The sequence below is a fragment of the Pocillopora damicornis genome, chromosome 10 (assembly GCF_964200805.1).
Source record: "Pocillopora damicornis chromosome 10, jaPocDami1.2, whole genome shotgun sequence".
In the NCBI taxonomy this organism is placed as follows: domain Eukaryota; kingdom Metazoa; phylum Cnidaria; class Anthozoa; order Scleractinia; family Pocilloporidae; genus Pocillopora; species Pocillopora damicornis.
The window spans coordinates 1,276,469-1,301,120 of record NC_142679.1 but is presented as its reverse complement, the minus strand read 5'-3'; the positions used below and the strand labels follow the sequence as shown (position 1 = coordinate 1,301,120).

At 37.7% G+C, this 24,652-nt stretch overlaps 2 protein-coding genes and 1 long non-coding RNA gene across 3 annotated transcripts; 1 reads left to right on the top strand and 2 right to left on the bottom strand.

The window, feature by feature from the left end:
- Positions 1–1,403: 1,403 nt before the first annotated feature.
- On the bottom strand, positions 1,404–5,465 carry LOC149038382 (uncharacterized). The gene is made up of 3 exons (XR_016180477.1): positions 5,334–5,465; positions 2,953–3,031; positions 1,404–1,535 (listed from the first exon to the last, which is right to left on the bottom strand). It is a non-coding gene; the product is annotated as an uncharacterized LOC149038382 (long non-coding RNA).
- Positions 5,466–6,273: 808 nt separating this feature from the next.
- On the bottom strand, positions 6,274–17,357 carry LOC113667734 (polycomb protein suz12). The gene is made up of 14 exons (XM_027183591.2): positions 17,143–17,357; positions 16,980–17,026; positions 16,703–16,773; positions 14,794–14,868; positions 13,735–13,793; positions 13,055–13,155; positions 12,361–12,625; positions 11,936–12,225; positions 11,348–11,710; positions 10,504–10,661; positions 9,703–9,795; positions 9,441–9,546; positions 8,797–8,876; positions 6,274–8,124 (listed from the first exon to the last, which is right to left on the bottom strand). Exons 1-14 carry the CDS (start codon positions 17,240–17,242, stop codon positions 7,917–7,919), a joined length of 2,016 nt encoding a protein of 671 aa, XP_027039392.2. The 5' UTR covers positions 17,243–17,357; the 3' UTR covers positions 6,274–7,916.
- A 1,390-nt stretch (positions 17,358–18,747) lies between these two features.
- LOC113667733 (IQ domain-containing protein K) lies at positions 18,748–24,373 on the top strand. Its single transcript, XM_027183590.2, has 7 exons — positions 18,748–19,186; positions 20,909–21,006; positions 21,164–21,216; positions 21,853–21,930; positions 22,248–22,332; positions 22,906–22,962; positions 23,855–24,373. Exons 1-7 carry the CDS (start codon positions 18,832–18,834, stop codon positions 23,942–23,944), a joined length of 816 nt encoding a protein of 271 aa, XP_027039391.2. The 5' UTR covers positions 18,748–18,831; the 3' UTR covers positions 23,945–24,373.
- The last annotated feature ends 279 nt before the right edge of the window (positions 24,374–24,652 follow it).

The window sequence follows — 24,652 nt, the reverse complement described above, 5'->3', positions numbered from 1 at the left end:
GTACAAACTGTTCAGCAGACCCAAACAAGTCGAATGAATGAGTTAACTTTGCTAAACAAAAAATAATTTCTTCATCAAAACCGAAACAGAAACCAACACGGTGCCATTTTAAAAATTGTAATTACTATTTTGTCACATCAACTGAGAAAGGGTTAAGATTGCAGATTGCAGACTGCAGGAGGACATTGCCTTTAAAGTCGTGACCGACTCTAAGGTTTCTTCAAGAAATTATACACTGTGTCAAGATCCTTAAGCTTTGTTGTTTAACTTCTTTTTCCTTTTTAATTGAGACCTTGTTAAACCAATGTCCTCCTGTAGTCTTGGAAACCATCTGTTTTAAACCCTTAATGGCTGGTCACGATAACATATAAAAAAATACAGTCCCTCTCTACTAAAAATGTACCGTTACACAAACCAAATTGAATGGATCTTTGTGGTAGTAACGAGAAAATACAGATTTTTGATCATTCGAGATGGCTACATTTCCCAATTTTTCCCAAACACGTAGAAAAATAGACATCAGATTGGACGAATAGGTTTTTAAATATGCTCATTTGTCAAATCATAACGTACAAACCGTTTATTGCTTTTGTTTTACTTCGAAGAAATCTAGATTTTATTCCTGAAAAGAAATTAATCAACGATGAATGCTTGTGTGGAAATAATTGTTGAGCAATTATCATTACCCTGAGTTGGTTATTAACTCGTCATCAAAGAGTATGGGTGGGGTTTCTGATAGTTTGTTGAAACAGAATCATCAAACTTTTTTCTCCAGTGAAAGCGAAAGCAGCATATGTAAGCGTCGTGATTTTAATGAGTGTATCGAAAAGGTTATTCTTCCAAAATGGGCCATTTTTTAGAAATACGTTACCTCTTTTTCGCGTGTTCTTTTCAATGGTTTGTGTAACGGTGTTTCCTTAGTTAGAACATGAACGTTAATGTTGGCAAAACTTTTTAGTGAACTTCGATTCGACAAAACAATCGTTAAAGTTAATTTACGTCCCAGGCATTTGGTTTTATAATGTAACGTAGTTAATTTGCTCTTGAGGTGGAAGGAAGTCCTATTATGCTCGCTGTTATTCGGTGTAACACAGGAAAACAGTTAAAAAAATTCGTCCAAACTTGGTGGTTTTGACGTCTAACGAATTTGTAGGTTTAAAAAGCGACACAGCACTTGATACAAAATAAGATAATTTTCAATCAAGAGCGCGAGATTAAATTGAATTTCTTAGCCTTTGTAGCCATAACCAAAGTTTTCAGATTACCAATAAGCTTTGAATTTAAAAATATTATTTCTTTGTTTTAGTATACGAAACAAAGCTCTTGTAGCTAAAACAGCACAAAAACTATTTATTATTATAATTGAAAAAATTGTGAAAAATTTTTTTGATAGAAAAAATTGCCTCCAATATACAGTTCCAAATGTTCCAAAAAAATTGCCTCTAAATTCATTTCCAAATATGAGATAACTTTTTTGACGCTCTTCATCTTCTGTTCTGTGTTGCATTTGATAACTGCTTTAAAGATCTTTCATCCTGAAAAAAAGACATCATGGCAAATCATAGGATTATAAAAAGAAAAACTGTTTGGGTCGGTCTTAAAGCATTATCATGGCAAAAAAATAAAAAAATAAAATTTTAATGAGAAATTACTGGATCATCTATATCATTGCCAAGGTCACGGCTTATTCGTTCAAGACTGTTGTTAGACAGCGTCTCGTGCGAAAAATGTTTAAATTATTTAGAAAAAAGATAGGCACACTCGGGGAAAATGGGTCTTAGTTTTTTCTTTAATCATTATTCCTTTTTTTAACTTTCTCGCCCAAGACACTGTTTAAATAAGTTTTGGAGGAAAACTTTAAAAGTTGACCTGTTTAAATTTTTGCCGATATAGTTGCCAGGGGAAACGCTGTGCAAATTGTTCCCAGTCTTTTTTAAAGAAATTTTCGTATATTGAAGAAATGTAAAATGGTTTCCGTGTTTACATAGCCTAATGTAAACACACGGGAGGCTGGGAGAACATGAGATAAGCGTAGGAAACCACGACGCGAAGCGGAGTAGTTTCCAGCTTATCGAGTGTTCTCCCAACCTCCCAAGTGTTTTCATCAGGCTATGTAAACACGGAAACCATTTTACATTTCTTCTATAAAATAACTAATGAAAGAGGAACGAAAACCGTGTTTACATACGCTCATGTAAAATGGTTTTATGGCCAATCAGAGCGCCCGTACTATTTGAATTATTTTATAAATATATATAAATAAATCTTGATTATAGTCTATCCTTGCGGTAATATCTTAAAATTAATTTCACATTTTAAACAGATTAAAATCTGTTTGATGATCGCTTAGGCGTGAAACTCAGAGTCACAGAAAAGTTATGTCTTATTGATTTGTCAACTTTCAGATATATACATACGAAACATTTTTCAAAACACCTTTTTAATTTATTCAGTTAAATACTTATAACCGTCAAGATTTTGAACCAAATAAATGAATTTGCGTCATGAAACAAGTGTGGTTCACTGAGTATATATTGAACGACAATTAAATATTACACGGACCACTGATTCATTGACAATAATACAGTAAGTTGTTAAATGTTAAGTTTATTCGTAAATTCATCTACAACATTAAAAAAAAAAAGGAAAAAAAAGAAAGAAAATCGGCGCATACGTATTGAGCACCAAATTTTTTCCAAATCTTTTGGCGGGAAAATTCGCCACAGTTGAACAGATGTTACTTAAAGAATTCACGTATATTGGCAGGAAATTTAAAACTTTTGAACAGCCCTTAAAATGAAAAAAGAAAAGAAAATGTTTTCTTTTAAGTTGAAATAACAGGTCGGGAAATAAGATTCGCTTATGTTCGGTTTCCCATCTTTGTTTTTAGCAAATTAATCTTAGCTCTGACTCATGTGTATTCTTGAGAAAAGCGGACTGCATCTTTAGTACCTCTCAATAAATATTGTCTTTCCCTTTGATCACTGTTTTTCTTTTTTAAGTCGTGCGTGAAGCATCAAAGACCTGCAGTCTGTAAGAAACAGACAAAAAAAAAAACGATGAATAAAGAAATAAAATTGACCATACGCCTTGCTTACATCGATCCATAATGATTACGTGTGGGTTGCTCCAAGAATACGGACGTCACTCTAATCTGATTATTTTACAGGCATATAATTAGTATTATATTCAATATTCATCTAACTTCCCCCAATTAGTGTAACGTACACGTACTAACCGGGATATACCGATAAACTCTGCACGATCGCAGATAAATATTCGTGAAATTTTAATGCTTTTATCGTCGAAAAAGACAGTTAAATTTTAGCTTTTTCTTCTTGTATTCAGGGACTGAGGTATTTGATGCATGCAGAGCTCACAGGTCAAAACTACTAATTCAGGCCTCAACGAGCGATCACTCCTTGTGCCAGTCAACAATACCTCAAATCATGAAGCAAAATTTAATTTTACATAAATAAAGTTTTTCTTAAAATTATCGTTTTCAACCGTTTTTAGTTTTTTTAAAGTCCATATTAATCTTCTAGGCGATAGATATTGCGTTCTTGTTCATTTTCTCGATTGAAATACTGAAAAAGTTAAAGAATAACATTATTTTTGCAAGCTTCTGGTAACACTGAATAACTACATAATATATGTATACTAGTACGTGGAAAAGTTGTGAATATTTAAAAAAAAAGAAAAGAAATAAAAATCTTTTAGCTCCATTTTTCAACAAAGAAAAACTGAATGCTCTTGGGATGTAAACGGATGAAAAAGGTTGCTAAAAAATATTAGAACAAAGACCGCGATTTTTGGAAGCCTACCGAGATCGGTTTTAGCCATAAAAGGCCTGAGTTTTTCTATTAAATACTCCAGCTTAAATGAGTTGATTTACAACAAAGCTGAATCGTCAACCTTAAAACATATTTCCTTCAACTCTGTCTTTTCTTGATGTCAAGACTTTTTTGCGCTTTTGATGCTCCCCCAATAGGAAGAAAAAGTTATTGTAGTCCACATTTTTGACAACGATATTGTCTGACGTTTGAAGGCAGAAGGAGACTTTTCTGACAAATGTTTCACATAAAAGCCAGCTGATCTATACAGTGAGTTACTGTAACACTTAACATGTTAAAGAAAACTAGAAAAGGTTTCGATGGATCAAGGGGAGAAGATGTAGATTGATTCACGTAGGGTATGGAGGCCAAGACACGTGAAATTAATCCAAAAAAAAAATGTATTAAATCGTAATGTTTTAAACAAATTCTTTAGAATTTTCTTTTTAATCTAAGAACTTGCGCCAGTTGTCTATATTTTCGAAAAATGACTTTCAAAAAATGTGATCTACATTTTTGCTTTTTAATTTAAAAAATTGTTGGAATCTTCCCTTATCAGCTCCAGTCCTTAGGTGCTGGAGATAATTCCGGCGTGACTAAGGATGTCACTACTTCTTGAGTAGGATGTTACTTCATGGCAGGTTACCACAAAGTATCTCGTCTACCGACTTACACTCCTATGTAAAGTGGATTGTGGGAGTTAAATGCCATTCCTACGAACACAACATGACGGCCTGGAATTGGACCCAAATCTCTTGTCAAGCGAAATCCAACATGTGTTAACCCTGACTCCCCTAAGAGTGACTAGCATCTAAATTCTCTTTGCAAAGTCTCCCCTGAATCACACACTAAGGTCACGAGAATGAAGGAAATGATCACCAACTTAAGGAGCTCTTGATTGTTTTACAAATTCTCCTTGTCAGCGCCTTAAGAAGTGTACGGAGAACAGTATGGAGAATATACAGATTGATGTTAGGGTATAAAGGGTTGACCAATATCACTCAAAACCCGATATAACAAGAAATTATCCTTGCTGCAGCCTCAGTGTGAAAGATTGGAGCAAAACCATGGGTATCATTAAAAGGAATCTAATTAAAAAGTTTTAAGTAACGATACTACAACCTTTTTTTTTACCAGGGTAGGTTGTTGGGATTATAAGAGGACCATTCAAAACAAGCTTTAGCAATGGTACAACATTATACGGCTAGCATGAATAACAGTATATGTTATCAAGTAAGTCTACAAATTTAAAGTGTAAATGAGCAAATAAGCGGTAAATGGACAGATAGTAAACTACGTATTTCCCGCTGCTGCTGTGATTGTCGCGTGGTTCAACGAGGTACATGGCGGCTGTCGAAAAGGATGTGTCTTACAATGAAGTGATAGTTAGTAACATGCTTTCCTTGAAACGTACGTTTAACCATTTAATTTGATTTTCAAGGGTAACGAATCAAAACACTGTGTTTCGATGAAAAAGTTGTTTACACGGTAGCAATTTACCTTCTAAAGTTCATGATGAAATGACATCGATCAACCCTTGACGTGGAACTCAAACCACTCGCCGTCAATAACCTCACAGAAACACACGCCAGCTGCCTTGACAGAACACAGGTTAACCAAAGTAGCGGGGACGTGGATGTGACATGTTTCCTTGCTCCTAAATGGCTGATAAAATGCTGAAATTTCTTGTAGTTCGCAAACTCTTCCACGTGCAGGACTAATTGAAATTCGAATTAGTTTTTTTTCCGACAATGTAAGCGGATCCGAAAAGACAGCGAAAAGCTCTTCGGCAATTTCCGATCAGTTTGGCATAGTTCAGTAGGGAGATGCATACAAATCGCTGTAATTGGAAGAAGACTTAATTAAAATAAGATCTAGTTAAAAATTTTCAAACAAAAATATCCGCCTCGCAGAACATTTTTGGAATCACTTGCTATCATCTTATACAAACTGCCAGTTATCGCGATATGTTTTTCGTTTTTCTCAGCATTTCATGTTTGTGGAGATCAACCTTACATCAACCTGCACTCGTGTGTTAATACATTTTCTTTCATTTAGGAGACTTAAATACTTTTGATATCGATAGTAGTGGTTGTCGCTTTTTTTAAAAGCAAATTCGTGGAAATCAAGAAGTTGCTTTACTCGTGAAATTCTTGAATCAATGTCAGAATCTGAACTAATGCCTTCATACCCCTCCTCTAACCCAACATTAACCCTAACTTGTTAGCAGGTAACTGTTGTTCGGTTGAGGGAGGGGTAGGTCAGGTAACTTTTGTTCAGTTGAGGAAGGGGTAGGTGTACAGTTGCTCAGCTTCTGACACTGATCTAAAATTTTTCAGTGGGCTCCGCGGTTATGAACCCGACTCATTTATTATAAGGCTCGAGTTATTGGAATAAAAATTGTCATACACTTTGAGAAGACTACTCTAGAAACAATGCATAAGAGAGAATGACAGCGATCTTTATTTACAAGCTCTTTATGAGAAACAAAATTGTATCTAGTACATGAAGGAATTCAAAATTATAATTGTCGCCAAGTCACACAAGTTGGGATGTCAACTTAAAAAACAGAATCAGTTCCTTCTATGTTCGTGCAAAGGTTCTTCTAAAATCGAGGCAGACGAACGCACAAGATTTTTCTATGTAGCAGACTCGTTCAAACATTGAAAAGACGCCTCTAAATTTCGCGAGTAAACCAAGAATGGCGTACTAAAGAAAACGCATAAACAGAAAATCGATTCCGAAAAAAAAACAAAACAAAAAACAAAAACAAAAACAAAAAAACAGAACCTCTTAGTCAGGTATTGAAGGAATGCTTCTAACGCTGATTTGGTGTAAACGTAAAAGGTTTCTCTACTACTCTCGACAACACTTTTTCAATAGGATCTTGAAATTTCAAGTGATCACAGGGCTAAGAACATCTCAAAAAAGTTTCTTTACAATAACAGACTTCATTAACATTTTACTCGCGAAAAGTAAAAGGCGTAACTTCATAGGAAAAAGCTATCCAAATAGGCAACCAGCGATTTTTCTCTGATTTTCTTTTTAGCATTCGAGATTTGACTGTTATGCGGTAATTTCCCTCAGCCAAAAGTACGTATATCATTTGATATTCAATAAATAGAAAAATAAGTAGTGAATTTGTTAGTATCTGTACAAGTTGATTGCCAATGACTATTTAATCGTAAGTTAAATTGGAAAGTATATGTCTCCAACGAGCAAATCTCTACTAGTTTCACTGTCTCAAAAATTTCATACATAAAGAGGTATCTACATACGACAAAACTAGTACTTCTAGCCCAGTCTCTTCTCCTACGCAATGAAATACGTCGCCAGAAGGGACCTCGTTCCTTTCCCCCCTCCCCACCGCGAAAAAAAAAAAAAAAAAACATGTCACTCACAGCTACCAAAAAGAGGAAAATCATCCATCGGATCCACCCTTAAAAAAGAAAGTTCAGTTAACAAAAAAAAACATTTCCCGCGAATTTAAGGATTCAAATCAAGGACGTTATGCAATTTTAAAAAAAGAAAAAAGAAAATAAAACGAAAGGAGGAAAAAAAAAGGGGGAAATGGTAAGGGTCCAGTCATTATTTATCGCCTGAAAGGGGCCGAGGTTTGGAGGATTTTGGGGATCACACAGTTTTCAGGGGAACGCAGGGGGGAACTGCCAATGAAGCCGGGAGGGGGGGGGGGCGGTCATAAGAATATTACAGAGCCTCATGGGGGATGGGGGAATCAGCTAAACTCCATTGTGACACACCCAGAATCCTCCGACCACCCATCTTTCCTCCCCCTCCCCCTCCCCCCCCGGCGATAAATAATGACAAGTCCCTGAGCAAGGATCAACTTGAAACGTCTTCGTCTGGAATAACGGAAGTTCCTCGACGTTGTGAAGCTTATTGTAAGGGAAAATTTGACCTACATTTTGGGGGTTATCTTAATTTTCGGTGGCTCATTACGCAGAAAAAAAATGTCAACATGTATAAAATCTGAAGTTACTGCAGGGCGAGGGTCCCCTTGTGGCAAATATGGCTCCATTTCCAAGTCTAAAGGGAGGTCTTAAAGAGACAAGCAAACTGTTCTTAACTTGTGCTTGTGGCCGGTTCTTTCCAGTAGTCCCTTAGTTTTCCACTAATTTCCTCAATCTGACTGGACGTGATCAAATTAAAGTCGTGCAGATTCACCAAGTGAAGCAGAAAATTCCTTTCCAAGTTTCTCTCTCTTAGCTGTTGGCTGTTCTTATCGATAAATGAACGGCAAGCGTCGATTACTTGGAAGTCGGCAATGTAGCTGAAAAAGTACAACGAAAATGAAAAAATATTGATAATATTCTCGTTGTTTCATTAAGTCATTCCTTGAAATCCCTAAGCATCGCTTAAATTACGTAAAAGCCAAAAACCAAAGCAATCGCAACAGCCAATAAGAACATAGATAAAAACCGGAAAAAGAAGCTAATGACAGCTCAAAGTTGATACCTGTATACGACCTTAGTCAAGCGCGGGAAAACGCGGATGACCAAGTCGCGATTGGTTCTAGTTTTGTAACTGATTGGTTGAGAGGGTAGCACAAGTTTTCTGAACCAATCGGAAGGCGAGGTGAGGTAAGTGAAATTTATCAAAGGATTACTTTCGGCACTCAAATGGCAACTACGTAAAATATGTAAAGAGCTACAAACGCGAGAAAATGCAAATCGCCAAGCCGTGGTTGCCTTTAGTTTAGCATCAAACTGATTTAAAAGATAGCACGGGTTGGTAATACTTCAGTCCACGACTACTTTCGACATTCGATTGAAAATTGTTATGAACGGTCAACCGCAGTTTAACATTTTCCACTGTTGACTATGCAGTACAGATAAGATTTGACTAACACTGATACCAATTTGTTAAAAACACTTTTGATTCCATTTTCTACTGATTTCTTATTGTCATTGTGAGTCACCAAACACTCAACACGAAAACCAACCTGTTTTTCATCAAATGAAGATTCCAAAGTTTCATCAATTCTTTTTCTCCGTCATTCACATCAGTAAACTCATCGATTAACTGAAAATAAAAATGTAAATATATGAGAAAAAAAAAAAGAAAAAAAACCTCTCGCAACAAGTATATCCCGTGTGACTTCCCGGCAATTGTGGATAAAGAGAATGACACTCAGATGATCGAATATGCAAGGTACAACGACAATTTTCCTGCTGTGACGTTCTCATATCAAGCAAAAGATTAATGCAGGAATGAAGTCAGCAAACGAGAATGACTTAAACCAGCTTACACCAGTGTATGTAACAAAGAGCGACTAGACGTATTGTTGAACCTCGTGGATGGGATGGAAACCACAGTCCATCGCAGGTTACACCCAAACATTTTGACGAGGTTCCCTAAAAACTGGCGAGTGCCCAGTCATGCTCATGGGTGTTGAGGGGTACTGTGAAAGTGGAGTGTCTTGAACAAGAACACAGCACAATGATGTATGCCTTGAGGCTAGTCCTTCCGAGCAGGAACCATGCAGGTTTAGCATAGAGCTCCACCCAAGCCTTAGTTTTTACCACCTACCTTAAACATCGCGAAAATTGCTGCACATCTCATTTCAGATCATTAAAAAAAATTCACCTGAATGGTTTTGACTCTCATCCATTCAGGAATAGTCTCATCTTCACTGTCTTGGTCCTTCTCAGTGGTTACGATTGGAAGCGTTGTCTCCGAATGGAAGTACATCCTGAAAGGAACGACAGCCTGTCAATCACGCACTTGCCACGTGAAAATATGAACGATGGCACGTGGTGAACCTACTTCAAGTCAGGTGCGCGAGAGAGAGGCGATTAAAATATAGATTGTGGTTGATAGATTTATGAATACAGCCATTAGTATGTACCTGTGATGTCCATTGTAAAATGGTCTATTGCCGTCAAGCTCTCCGTCATCAGGCTCCAAGAATTCCGACAGACTTTCTCTTCGACGTTGAGGTCTGGAGTAGAATCCAGTAATGAGTTACAAGGTACAACACCGTAGTTCTTGCTCAAATACGTCTTGATTATTAAATCATACATCGGACGAACTATTCTTCAGTTTACCGCCTTGACAAAGCGGTTAACGATCCTGCGCGACAATCCTAGCTTGCGTAGCTCGTTTAGTTTAATCACGCCCTACTCTTAGCCTGAGCGCGCCATGGTACAAGCTCAAACAATGGATACGAAAGAGATAACATTTTGGAACCTTCTCTCCTAGGTTTTCGAAACTTAAGAGCCCACTGGCCAAATTTTAACTTAAGGCACAAACAACCCCGTAATAAGTGCACCCCCTTCTCCGTTTGAGGAGGGTGGGGCACACATAAACCTCTAGAGGGGGATTGGCCCTCAAATCAGATAAGATGTAAGCATTCCTTTTAGCCGGAATCATTATATTTTATAAGCATTCAGAACATGAAAATTACAAAAATCACCACGGAATCAGATAAAATACTTTAATATAAAACAAAATTATCCCAACAGGCACACCACAGAACATGCGATGGATAGTGTTGAGAATCGCAAGTTAAGACATGCCATCGAGCTATTTATTATTATTATTATTATTATTAAAATAATATTCTCAGTCACATTATCAAAAGGTGAGTGTGTGTGGGGAGTGGTGAGAAAGAAGCTTAAGTGAAAAAAATGCGTGACAGTTGCGTTACCTCCAGACCACGACATGGGTAGAAGGCACTCTCCTGGAAGGTCCCTCTCGACTGAGTGCATAACCAAGAATATCATTCATGTCTTCGGGTTTACCGTCGTAGGATCCATCGTAGTTTTCGTTGACACTGACATCGATTCTCTCTCCTTTACTGTGTGGCTGAAAACGAACATGTGGCCATGGAAGATTACATGGATAAGTGTTTCTTGCGTTCTCCTGCGATATGTCTAACTACGTTTAGCATCCATTTTACAGCCTTTGGCAAACGATGCAACTTTATTTTTCTCTATTCTTATCACTTGTCTGCTTGATATTGAATTAACATTGCGAGGAGAAATTCTGTATTGGTCATTCATGGGAGTTAGAGGGTTAATAGCACTACGGAAAATGCGTTTCTTGCCCGCGGGAAGATTTGAGACGCAGCAAGGAGAGGTTTGCCAGGGGTCTGTACCAGGTCCCTCGCACACCGCTCGCTGAGTCGCACTCTTAAATGCCTTTTACTTTCCCGCATGACGAAGAAACGCTGCCGACTGCCGAAGAAATAATAACGAGGTTCTGCTCGCAGGCTAAGTTTGAAAGGAAAATTGCGATAAATGTGATTTTGTAACTGTTTTGAAACAAGTTTTTCCTTGTGATTTGACGGATCTTTCAAAACCAGTTATGTAGACGCAATGCATTACTACAAACTTCAGAAGAAAAAAAAAACAAACAAAAAAAGTATGGTTGGTTAAATTCAGTGCATTTGATTACCTTTTTCCTAAGTCAAGCCTACCGCGGTCTTGAATTCATGCCCTATGAAAATATACATCTTAAACCAAAAAACAGCCCTTAATTAAAATACTCACAGCATAGGTAAAGATGAAGCGTCTGTGACAGAGTTTCAGATGTTTCAACAAACTGTACAGTCCTCGACAGTCAATAGAACACCACGGACAGAAAAAGTCATCTCTTGCCTCTGTTTGTTGGCGTGTGTTGTTGTTGTAAATGAACTGGTAAAACACTCGCTGTTTCTTTCTGCTCTCAGTGTTTCCATTGGCCTCTTCGCTTGGCGTACGCACATCGTTCGTCGAAGCCGAGTTCTGACTGGTCAGTGGCGCTCGCAACGGAAGTGACGTAGGACGCTTTGGTGGCCGCGCCACTGGAGCACCCGACCAAGAGAGTTTGAACTTTAAAGTGGGACCGTAGGCGAACACCTCAAATGGACCCATCTGCGAAAACAGGAACATGGCTTTGATGTACAGAGATTTCCAGTCAAACTGGTTAGGGACAGTGGGACACATATCTTACGTCTAAAACATCTTTTACAATCTGACCTCTGCTCGCGAGGAGGAGAATAGCCAGTGATACACCAAGTTTTCTGTCCCCCAAGCTATGCCCTTGCATCCTTTTTGGCCTCAAGCATTGTACGTGAAGTTTCCCTCTCTAGAACTCACCTGTCCCTCAAACACGTTCTCCCAGGAGGTCCTATTGGACAGTATCCCCTTCTTCCTTCCTGGTCTTTTGTGCTTCTCGTGCAGCGCCAGCTCATAATCGCCATCCGTTAGTAAACAGTGTTTATTATTGTCAAACACGATAAGTTCAGCGGTGTACACAGTGTGCGCAGTCTCGCAAGAACTTGAATTATCAGATGCATCACCATCATCCCACTCCCCCTCGGGAAAGCTCCGCCCCATACGACGTCGTTTTGTGGCGGGCTCGTCTGGGGTGAGAGTGTCATCGAGGCCTAAGGTATAAAGATTGACATAACATTACTAGAATGAGACTGCGTACATGCGTATCGAGTCTTACGTCTAAGTAACCTGCTGCAAATAGGTTACCAGCAACTCAGACCTTCGAAGGCGTTTACGAAAAAACATACCGTTTTCGTCCTCTGCCGTATCAGAGAGGGATTCCCCGGCATTCTTCTTCTTTTTTCCTCTCTTCTTGGTGCCTTTGTTATTGACGCGGTACGGGACACTGACTTGCAAACTGAGAATGCATGTTCGACTTGTCTTACCACTCTTAAAAGTACCGTTAGGGACGGACACACTTGATGACGGGGAAACTGGTAACAACTGAGAGCGAGGGTTGAATGGCGCAGAGCCTTGGCCGAGAGGAACTGTGACTACTTGTGGATCACTTTCCTATAGAAAAAGAAAGAACAGACGAGCAGAGAGGAGGTTTTGTAAATCGCTCTTGGCAGGACTGAGCCGCACGTGTACAGCGCGTTCCTTTACACTTAATTTAACTCTAAACCCAAAATTAGTTAGATTTTCACTTGTCACGGAAACTTGAGGAACCGTGGAGAAAAAATTCCTGAAAAAACCTGTTGGCCGACTACCGGCCGATTGTCCGACGGTTGGCAGTCGGTAATCTGTCGATAAGTTCTCGTACCAAAGAGGTTCGCAAAGCATTGCAGGGCGATCCGACATGCTTCATGCTTCATCGTTCGAGATATCGCATGCAGCAGAAATGATGGCTATCGGTGACTTGTCGGTTATCTGTCGGCCGACAGTCGGTAGAGAGGAGTAGTTTTTCACAATTACCAAAACTTGAGCTAACCACGAACAAACCTTTCTTCGCTTGTGACAGATTTTGACGAGAAGTACATCCACTTTAATAAAATCTTCCACGAGTAACGAGCTCTTTTTATTATTTGACAAATCACCATTCACTGCAAGAGGCGAAAATAAAACACACAAAAAATGAAAACAAAAAAGCATTTAGAAAATCAAGAATTAAAAAAGAAATAATCAGAGTAATTAATATATCGTGAACATTGTTGTGGAACTTTGAAAATCTTTCCTACGGGTTCGTTTGGTGCAATGCACATTTTTCAGGTCATTTAAGCGAGGAAAAGATGGCGTTGATTTAAAACAGGAAACCTTCGCTATAAAAGTGTGTGTTTATGACAGAGTTCATGCTGATAAAGATACTTTAAAGAAACGGGGGAAATTAATGATGGAGAAGTTTAAAAACAGATGAATATGAGACTAATTCAGAAATATTTGCTTGGGAGTTGTTTAAAAAAAAAACTCCATAGAAAATGGAATTTTAAGAAAGAAGGAAACGCACAATTTCTGAGGGAGATGTGGTATATTCCTCAAATGTATACCCTCCATCCAATTATAGAACGTATTCCACTATAATTTAAAAGCACAAAAATCATGATTTCCGAGAAAGCCACAAATTAGTTTTTTCATCTTCCCCTTCACTTGGAGTTTTCTTTATTTCAAATTACATTATGAAATACCTGGGCCTGATCCGTGGAAAAATCCTGTAAATGTGAGATTCATGTAGCCACTATTTTCACTGCAAATGAAGTAAAGAGACATGTATATCTAAGATGTTAGAATTTTGTTTTGTTATTTGTTATCTCAAAACAACTTCAGTTTATAAATTTCTTCTGTATTCATCGACAATAATTTCAATTGTCTCCTTCACAATGAACGTATTGAATGGAGTAAAACCCTGCTCAACATATCACACACCACACTAATCATGACATTGCAATATCTTTGATTAACGTTAAATAATTCAAGTGATTTTTCAACGACCAATATTCTTCAACAATACACTCTCCAAATGTAATTTCTAAACTTATTTCTGATAATATTTGCCCTTAGTTAATATCTCACGCAATTGCTAACGAAAATGTTGTCTCTTTTCTAGGAGTCATTTCTAAAATTGCAGACATGTCAAAGCTAAATCGGACAGTATACGAGGTAAAAGGATTTCATAGAGGTTTCATGATTGACGTTGTAATGAAACAGTGTTGGTGGAAAAGAAATGCAGAAAAGGAACAAATATGCAACTTCAGTTTTAAAGGAAAAAGCAAAACCTTAAAAGAGTATAAAAGACATCTAAGATTCTTATCAAAAACTAGTTTTACACTAAATTAGAGTCTGTAAAATAAAAATCTCTTTCTTTGCAGGAGCCAGTATACCATTAAGATACTTTTTTGTGGCAAAGTTAGAGGCCACAATGAGAGCATAAATTTACAGGTATCAATTTGAACAGAAATTGCAAATTTATACAAAATTTCAACTCTTCCAAATGGGTTCTTAGCTCTACAAATTATCAGAATATTTTTATTGTTGAAAAGCATATGTGGTATATGATTTCTAAAAAGACCTTAGGATGAAACCACAGTAGGGATGCTATTTAGCAATGCTTTGTGCATTACCAAAGAGTGATGGATGTTGTTTGAAGTTTATCCAAACAATAAAGTATGAAAACAAAGTTTAACATTTTTGTGAAGCAAAAGTTCGCTGATTAATAAATCTTCCCTCAGTTCAAACATGGAACTCACAGAGGATCTCCTGTATCTGATCTGTTGTTTTCATTTTCAACTTTCTCAAGCATGTCATCAATCTTGAAACTTTTCCTGCCAAGAAGAAGAAAATTAAGACTGCCTTTAAGTTATTGAGACAAAGGAATAGATCTTAAACTTGGGAGAGATGAGGGAATGGAGCTTAGAGATCATTTGGACTAAACAACATGGAAATGGTTTTTGCGCATGTCTTGGTACTTAAAACTCTCAAATACTTTCCTTCTTTTTGCTATTATAATTTCAAACAAGCTACATTTGCAACAGATGTTTCAGTGAGTCTTGGATTGTTCTGTTTGTCATCCACAGAATGGAAAAGTTGGGCAAAAAAATTAAGAAGAAAAAATTAAAATGTGTTGTTATGACAACACAATAGTCAAGCTTATATATATTTCATCAAGATTATGCGTAGTTAAGGGATAACATAAGTATACTAAGTTGATAACTATTTACTTAAAATGACAAAGAAGACAACAGCCAAGGGTTTTAGAGGGATCACTTTTTTGTTTCAATTTTATTTAAAACAGTAATCTTTTAAGTGCTTTGTATTTGACTTACATTAAACTTCTAGATAGGAAGGCTAAAATGAAGAATAGAGATGCAGTCTAAGTGGTGCTTTTGAGAAACATTTTCCGAATTTTTTTTGTGTAATGATTGGAATTCCAAACAATTTTTCAATAGACAATGTCATTTTTCTGTTTTTTATAAAATTCCCTAAGATACCAATGAATGCTTTTGCAGGAGAAGTTTGATTTATATTTGAATACAATTAGACAAATACTATGAAGTAATAATTTAAGTGGCTGGTTATTCTTCCTCTAATACCTTCTGGATTGAAGGATAATTAAAAGATTTAAAAAAAAAATCATAAGCTATGTTTACAAGTACAAATCAACAGTTCATAATTGCTCTTTATCACAAATGTACAGTAGAACCTCACCAACTCAAACTCCGTGCTAACTCAAATAAAATGTGATTTCCCAAAGATTTCACCCTATTTTTTAGTTCATTTCTAACCAGCTATCTTGAACTTGGTTAATTCATACTAATTTGACTTTTCCTAAGCTTACATTTAACCTGGTAACTTACACATAAAGTTAAAACATTGGTATATATTCACGAACTCACTCGTTCCCCTAGGGAGTTTGAGTTAGAGGGGAATCTACCGTGTAGTGACCTTGGCTACACGGCAATGAAAAATTAGTGTAATTAATTGAAATGCGAGGTGATCAGTATTTCAGATTAGACACAACTATCTTTAAGCACATGATTTGTAATTGTGGAAAAATACTCCAGCATTACAAAAAATTGGAATTTCTCGAAAAATAGGTAAAAGTTTTTAAGTATCTATCAGCCTTAATAACGTCGTTGTTCTAATTGGGGCATCTGTTTGTCTATGTTTCATCCATTCATTTAATGTGTCTAGCATTCACTGCATTTTATTAACAAAATGATCTTTTCTTGGACAATCAGCTAGTTATACGAGTGATATCCAATTTCTCTATCTGTACAGAACTCTCTAAACACAGGACCTCTTTTGTACAATTTAGGGACCTGGCAGCTTTGTTCGAAAGCTAGATGGCGGATTGCATGGGGCCAAAATCATTCACTAAACAAAAATATCTAGATGAGTAGCTCGTTTAAGGAAGAAGGGTTATCTTTAAAAAAAAACTATATATACATATATATTAACCAGAATTAACAAAGACACGTGTTTGATCGCCACACGTGTCGGGTCCTTTTGTTTTAAAGTCATAAAAATTTCCTGATATTCGGTACAATAACTAATAGATTTACATGAAAAAATTACTGCATCCCTGTCCTAAAATGAACTAATTTTTCCCTAGTGGTCAACCAAAATCCCTTCAATAAGGCTTTGAAATATACTCACCGCTTTTTCGTGGATGCCGGTCTGGTTCGACGATGCTTCATATAAGACAAAGTACGATGAAGAAATACGGGCTGCAACAGATATTTAAATGTGATCAGGAAACCAGCTTGTTTTATGATCTCGTATCGACATAGGCCCTAAATATGTGAGTGCACTTTATTTTCTTTCCTAAGGATTTCAAATACTGCAAATAAAGACAAATTTTGGTACAAAACGGATAGCAAAAGCATAACAGAGGTCCGTTTGCATAAAATTAGTTAAATAAATGTGTACCTACCGCGACTGCATTTCTCGTTCGAAGAAAGCGATAAATTTGTGTGGGTTCTAAATGCGGAAGAGTTAATCAATTAGAAAGTGAAGGACAATTCCATTCAACGGGATGAAGCGAAATTGATCGAAGTATTGTGTATCTTTCTTCGACTCAAAACAAACTCACTTACTTTCGAAAGCTTGAAGAAATAACTCGTGATCTGCTCGAAGTTGTTCAAATTTTGTCTTCTTGGGATTCGGATAGATCACATCAGCCTTCTCGCTGGTCATTTTAGCGAGGTTTTTTTGCCGTGTTGTGGACAAGAAACGGCAGAATTCTTTCGCCCTTTCACTTCCTGGCGTTTGAGAACCGCGCGAAATGCACGCGAGCGACGACTGCAATGTAGCATGGGTATTTTGCGCGAAAGAAGCTCGTGGAGTTTTTCGGCAAAGAAGAAGCTGCTAGTAGCATAGAAAGTGGAAATGAACCCTGTGCTCTGGTAACAACTTATGTGCCGAGCAAGAGCGTAGCTAAGAAATTTTCATAGCAAAAGCATGTATAATCAGTGACAGCCGAAAATGCTCAATCGCTTCCGAGTCATGGAACCACGCTATTCTCAAATATTTCTTCTGCTGAACTGAAACAACCTTTTTCTTCGATCCAAAGCGGTTTGCCTCGGTTTGTCTTCCAGGGAGCTCTTGAAAGAGAGGACAGGCTTGATAAAAATATAAATTACAGAATGTCAGCAACACCTTGTCTTAATAATTAATACGCCGTCTTCCTTTTTCCGAACTTTGCTCATGCGAGGATAAAAATAGTGATGAGATAATATTCCTTGGTTGTACAGTCGTAAAAAAAAATTGTTTTTACAGTATACCTGTCGTACTAGATATCCAGATAGTTGTATTACTACGGTAATCAGTGCAGAAGAAATAAAAGAACACCTTACAGTAATCAATTAGCAGCATACACGTGGTTTAATTTGATCTTTCGAAAGTTACTTACCAATTTAGCCTACCATCACCCTGGCTTGTCACCCTGCTTGTTGCCTCGTAATCTCTCACACTAAAATTTAAGGTACTGTGATATTCTACGTTTCTTTCGTCAAGCTTCTTCTTGCTCATAACCACATATAAGCCCGATATTGTCTTGGTGTATGAATTATACACCGAACTAATCATTATAAGGGGAAGAGTGGCATCCAGTGATGCATAGGTTCTGCTTTGAGGGTAAGTTTTATTGAAAGTTCATCAAATTTAGTCAGGAAAAGGGAGATATTTCACGTTAAGACAAGGGCGTAGCTGAGAGCGAGGGGGGGGGGGGGGGGGAGAAGGGGGAAGTGCCAGATGCATGTGCTCCTCTGCAGCCCTAACTTTAAAGGACCTCTGTCAACAATCATGAAATCAATGTTATATTCTTTTTCTTATTTCATACTCCAGTGAACTTAAGTATCAGCGACAGCTTGCGGAGCTAAGTTCACTAATAACGAGTCGGCAGCCAATAAGTTTAGATAGTTTCCCTTTTGAAACCTCAAGAATTTAGTGTCACCATCAACACTCCCTCAGATGTTAATTTACTGGGTGGTGTACCTAGGTAGACTAGTGCTTCGGCGCTATTTTTATTCCCCACCTGATTAATGATTTATTTATCTATTTATTCATTTATTTATCCAACTATTTGACTTTCTTATGTATTTTTGTTGTGGTGGAGAAATGGAATAATGGAAGACCTTACTCAGCGCGTGTAAAGCAGAACTGTGCCCGTGAGCAGGGGAAGAACCATGAGCAGCGGCAGTTACCATTGACAACCTTGAAGAAAAATGGCGGACGAAGCATAAACTAAAATTTGTTTGAAAAATCGTCGATTGTTCTTCCTCAAAATGTACGCGGCACCATGTAGCCCGTCTTCTTCTATATTCAGTGAAATGCTGGAACTCAATGCAGCAAGAAATAGCAGCAAACGGGACTATTCAGAGGAGGAACAATTATCTGTTGGAAGTAGTTACGATGCTGCTAAAAGTTCACCAGTATTTTTTGGTCGCTACGGACAAAAACTTTCCGATTCTGTTGCTGAAATTCGCGAAGGAGAAGATGGCACGTCGACAAGATCCTCAATGTTTCCCGAATTTGATGCCTCCATCAATCATCCCGCTACTTTTGGTTATGTTTTGTTGGATAGAAAACCAGTTGCGCCTCCAAAACAAGAATCTGTACCTTTACCTCATCCCAAAGAATGTGAGTAGTAGATAAGGCAGGGGACATTCATTAGAATAAGTACGGTACTAGAGGTTCATCCCAATTAATTTTGAAGAAAAAGGGAAAGATATCTGTGTAACCCCATGCTATTCTAAAGCAATGCTCATGTCTCAAAGCTAAACTTCCTTTTTTTTCATTATTTTCTTTTGTCATTGAACTGCATGTGTTAATGATGTATTCTAAAAGTTATGTCTGTTCTCGAGCCCTCTGGCCCACCCAGCCAGAGCTTATACCAGTTTCTAAGTAGCATGAAGCAACTAATTACTACTCCCCACTGGATAGGATGCCAGTCTACTGCAGGAAAGCATTTTATCAGGCTTCCTGACACTATTGGCCGGTACCTATTTTGCCCAAGAACATAACACTTTGACCTGGCCAGGTCTCAAACCTTCACTTCTTGGCTAAGTCCAGTGAAGCAAACATTAGGCCACGGTGTACTGTCTTTCAATGAAGTATGGGGTTGTTTAGAAATCAGGAGATGAACTTTCTATCAAAGGATGCCGCAGATGCTGGAAGCCACACTAATGGATTTTGAATAATTTCTTAAAGATTTCTATGAAGCCCCAAACTATTCTAAATCAACACTGTAGTCCCAAAGGTAATCTATTGCTTTCACCATTGTTTTCATTATCCAAGAACTCTATGTTTAATGAAGTCCTCAATTGTGCAGAAATCATGCTATAATTTCCTCCACACCAGTGTTTTTGGTTTGTTTCCACTGCCCCACACAACTACTGTTCAATGTGTTTCCTCATATCTTTTAAACTTCAACACCTGGAAAGCCAATGAAAGTTACAGTAGGTGATGCATTTTAAGTTATAGTTTCAAAAGCCTCTTTTATCACATTTCCTCATTATAAATTAGGTGTTTTTTAAGGTAAGCACTTTCAAGACTCCACTTTTCAAACTGTTCACAGAACTTTGTGTTTTCATTGGCATTACTGGGTACACAGCAGAACAGAATAGAGACAGCTCACCTGGTACACATGTAAAAAGATCAATGAGAAGGGAAAGGAGGAATATCAAAGAAAAAGAGAGAAAAGGAGAAGAAAATGAGATTTTCAAAATAGAACTTTTTTTCCTAGAGGAGGGGGCTCTCTCTAGCATGTGTGTTTATACTCATTTGCAATGAAGGTGTATCTCTTATTGAGGAGCATAAATGAAAATGCATTACAATGTAAGGATTTTGGAATGGAAATACTTACATTGCAGGGTAGCCTGTGTACAGCTGCCTCCTACCCTCCAAAATAAAATTGAGAAGTGCCTTTTCCAATTTTCTTCTGGAAGGTAAGGAGCAGCTGCATGAAGGCTAGTGCCCGGTTCCATTCTTGACTTTTCTGCAAGTCACCATCTGGGGAGCTAAAGTTATAAAATGGTCATCAGAAATCAAATTTGAGGCTGCCAAAAAAAGAGACACCTTGGGTGATATTTCATGATAAATTAAACTGCCAACTGCAGTGCTTGTCACTGGAGTGAACAGTTAGGCTGGAGTTTGTATTAGAGATTTGCGTGTCATTGTCATTTCTCAAGGTCAAATCAACTGAGGAGAATGAGGCAAATTTTTACAGTTGAAAATGACAGTGCATGAGTATTTTGTAAGAAAATTTTCATACCAGTTTGCAGAGGTTGCCTTTCCTCATACTACAACCCATCTTAGAAAAAAGATAATTATGTTTCTCATTTGTGATTTTCACCATTACAGGCAGTCCCAGAGAATACCTAGATGCTTATATGTTTCCAGTTCTTTTACCAGCAATTGAGCAAATGCTGATAGCTGCCAAAGAGAACAAAGTGTTTGAGGTTTGTTTTTCATTTAAATTACTTTTAGGGTTATGTATGTTGATGTGCGTGTCCTCTGTATATTTTACTCTAGAAGGACAGAGCATGAGGAATGTTTAGGAAATGTTAAGCTGTCTCTCTGGTCTGATTTATTCTTTATTCTATACTTTTTCCATAGAGGAGAAGAACAAAGTTTAATGCATGTGATTTTTTGACGGAGTTCTTGTTCAGGTTAGCAGATTGCATAATTATAATATAATATTATATATTAATTACGGTTCTGATTTTGGAATAAAGGGAATTTAGACTCAGAGATGAGGACTGAAGATTCATGATAGGTTACCTGGCTTTGCAGAGAAATAAATTACAGAGAAACCATTTCTCTCAAGCATCATGTCAACAGGAAAGCAAATATGAAGTTTTACTATGCAGAGAATTGACAGAGCAATTGTTTTTGACATCTTCAAAAACCCAGGTGGTGTAAGTTGGACAGCAAGAAACAATTGAAGTGAAAGGGAGTTTAAAGTTGCACAAAATGTTGTGGTCAAATCCCTTTATTTCTGTCCTTTCTAGACTGAATTTTCCTTAATTATTCCATTAGGATGCAGCTGTTAGATCTCTGATCAACATAAGTGCTATTCACTCAGCCAAGCCAACTAATGCGAAAACAAGTTGCAGCTGAGATAGGAAGTGATTCAGCCATATAAGTGGTACCTTTTAACCCATACATGTCTCATACAAGCTGTAGTATATGTGAGACACAATAAGTACATCCTATAGCTAGGGAAGTTTCAGGTCATTCTATCTTCTGAGCTGCAACACAGATCACTGAAGAGAAGGATAATGTACCTTCTCTCTTGTGCGCAGGAACAATCCCAGATACAAGGATAGATCTAATGTAGTACTGGAAGACATTCCTTTTGTGCAAACAATACTGGCAGAGAAGTAAGTTATCTTAGTATCTCAAATGACTTAATGTAATCAATGATTAACTCAGAGCTAATTGCAATAGTTGCAGTGCCTAGAAGTGACTAGATACTAGGAAACAGGGGGTGGATTTCACCTGCATCAGACTGGTGTCTAGTCCAAGAGAAGTAGAAATGGCTCTCGCTGTTTCATGGCGTGGAAACCAGGATAAGCTCCTGCAGTAATAAGCTATGATGATTGTAAAACTTAATCTAATTTTAGCTTGTGACTATGGACAGCCCTTGTCTTTTTTAAGAAGTAAACTATTTTTTTCTCTCTTTGTTTTATTCTTGTAGTCCTCGCCCTCCTTTACCATTGTCTTTGCTTCTCAGCGATGAGGAGGCCGCGATCATCATTCAGTCATTCTTCAGAGGATATCTGGTAAAACTTTGCAATTTCTATAATTTTCCTTTACTTAGAAATATCAGAAATGCAATAAATCATCTCGTTTTGAATGCCAAAAACTGAAATGTCTCGATAGAGGCTGACCTTTTTTCAACCTAAGAATATGATAAGAACTCGTACTACGGTTTGGAAAACAAACATGTACTGATGCTTTTCTTTTATCCTTAACCGTTTGACCCTTCAAAGTGACCAGCATCTAATTTCTCCTCACAATATCACCCCTGAATCACTTATTAAGGTCACAAGAGTAAGGCAAATGATCACCAACTAACGAAGGTTTGGATCGTTCAACAAATTCTCTTCGTTGGCACCTTAGGAATGTTTAGACAACAACATGGAGAATAGGCACGTTGATCTTAGAGTGTAAAGGGTTAATTAGCCTAGGAAACTATTTTTCTTGCCAGCTGGTTTTGTTGAATTTTCTCAGTACCGATGGCTTCTACACCCACTGATCTGTTAACGCTATAACCTAGTGCGGAGAAGTTATAACGTGCCCTTGTAGCAAAAGTTGCAGTAAAGGTCTTAATACAGTCTCTTTTTAATCCACAGGTGCGCAAACATCCAGAGGTTCAAGAGTTAAGAGAGTACCAGAAAGAAATGAGAAATGTAAGAGATTTTGAGAGAGAGCACTCTTAACTAAAACATATTTAGCCTGTTCCAGGCGTTCAGTTAGTAAAACGAAGCGCGATACCAAACGATGCGATAGTAGGGGAAAAAAACGACGGGGCTTGGGTCGGGTCGCACCAAAACATTCTTCGTTTTTTCACTCCGCTACTACTGCGTCGTTTGTTATCGCGCTGGATGGGGTCGTACTACTGAATCAAATATAATGGGGTTGCATTTTCAGTGAAGTTACTAGAATGGGGTCACACATTTTCGTTATTTTGGGATGAAGAAAAATCTGGTGAGTAGGGATTTAAAAAATGGGACGATTCACCAGTCAAAAGTTGTCAACGGATTATCAAACTAAAATACAGTTAGAGTTAATCGGGGTTATTACATGATCCATAATGGTTTAATATCGCGTGCTGTGCTGTGTTACAGCGCACAAAGGAAATAAACGTCATTCTTGAATATCCCAGTGGTCTAAACATGTGCTCGTTACTGAGTTTTGAAAAGAGCAGCAAACCTCATTTTTATTGCCAATTTCTCCCCCTCCTTATTTTTGTGGTCGTAATTTCTCCTCCCCATCGAGCTTCTAGGCTTTATTAATCTCCCATCTGCTACTACGTCCACTCCCCCTCTTGAGTTATAATTCCTGTTTATCCGATTTCCGCTTGCTTGGTGCTGCCAACGCTTTCAGAAAGTTCTGCCCGTGCGTGGAAACACATCCTTCCCTTCGACCGCATGCTGAGTGCCAGATTAAGTAGGAGCGGTTATGGAGCTCTAACTTTTGAAAATTATTGTAAAGCGCTTAGAACAGCAATGTATGGCCTCCCTCTTGTTTCAATTTCTCTTTCGACTCTGAATTTGGTTTTTTTGTTAACTTTCGCTCTAGGAAGCTGTCGACATTTTCTTAAAAGTGGAAGACTTCTGGAAGAAGCATCCAGTGGAGGATGGAGACGAAGAAGAAAAGAAAGCTGATTAATTATTTCTTCGATATTTTTGTACAGAACAAGATACCTTTACAAAGAGCAGTTCTTATGAAGGGAAATATTTATTTCGCCATCGAACTTGTTCGTTGCAAGTGCCAAAACGATGAAAATATGAACTACCTGATACTGTAATTTTATACGGTTACCACCCATAGTAGTAACTTGAAAGAAAAGGTCAGTTTGTTGTTGTGAATATGTGGTCTTTAAATATAAATCGACCCTAAGAAGCTTTGATCTTGAAACGTACTCTTCTTGTTAGTGGAAGAGAGAATGTAGGACAAAGATTATGGATATTGATGTTAGGGTGTAAGGAGTTAAACCAGATTCGAGGGCCGCTCTTTTAGTCAGAGTTCATAATATAGTTTGTTTCTTGCCAATTTAATTCGATAGTTTGTTGAAATTAAAGCCGGTCTAAAATATGAGCCATGTGGGTATCCTTGTCAAAAACTGATTACGTAATGCTGTCAAATGGCGAAGTCGGCAAGGGGAATTTTTCGGGCTGGCACCCCAAATTTTGGACAAAATGGTAAAAGAAACTAGAACCACGCACGGTCTACTGCAGGAAAGGCAACTAAAAGCCATGCTTTTGCTTCCAGTTCTTGATTGGCCGATTGAGTTGTGATTGACAGGATGAAGAAACTCTTGGTTCACGTTAGTCACGCGAAAGTTGCGAAACTTTGAAGGTTGCGAAACATTGTTTT

What these genes read in the sequence shown, in the direction of transcription:
- LOC113667734 (XM_027183591.2), bottom strand. Translation starts at nt 17,242, where the DNA reads ATGACCAGCGAGAAGGCTGATGTGATCTATCCGAATCCCAAGAAGACA. An exon ending in TCTGTCACAAGCGAAGAAAG is followed by an intron (nt 12,626 to 13,054) that starts GTTTGTTCGTGG and finishes CTTTTTCTATAG; the next exon opens with GAAAGTGATCCACAAGTAGT. An exon ending in ACCCATGTCGTGGTCTGGAG is followed by an intron (nt 9,796 to 10,503) that starts GTAACGCAACTG and finishes ATTCTACTCCAG; the next exon opens with ACCTCAACGTCGAAGAGAAA.
- LOC113667733 (XM_027183590.2), top strand. Translation starts at nt 18,832, where the DNA reads ATGTACGCGGCACCATGTAGCCCGTCTTCTTCTATATTCAGTGAAATG. An exon ending in TTGACGGAGTTCTTGTTCAG is followed by an intron (nt 21,217 to 21,852) that starts GTTAGCAGATTG and finishes TCTTGTGCGCAG; the next exon opens with GAACAATCCCAGATACAAGG. An exon ending in ACCAGAAAGAAATGAGAAAT is followed by an intron (nt 22,963 to 23,854) that starts GTAAGAGATTTT and finishes CTTTCGCTCTAG; the next exon opens with GAAGCTGTCGACATTTTCTT.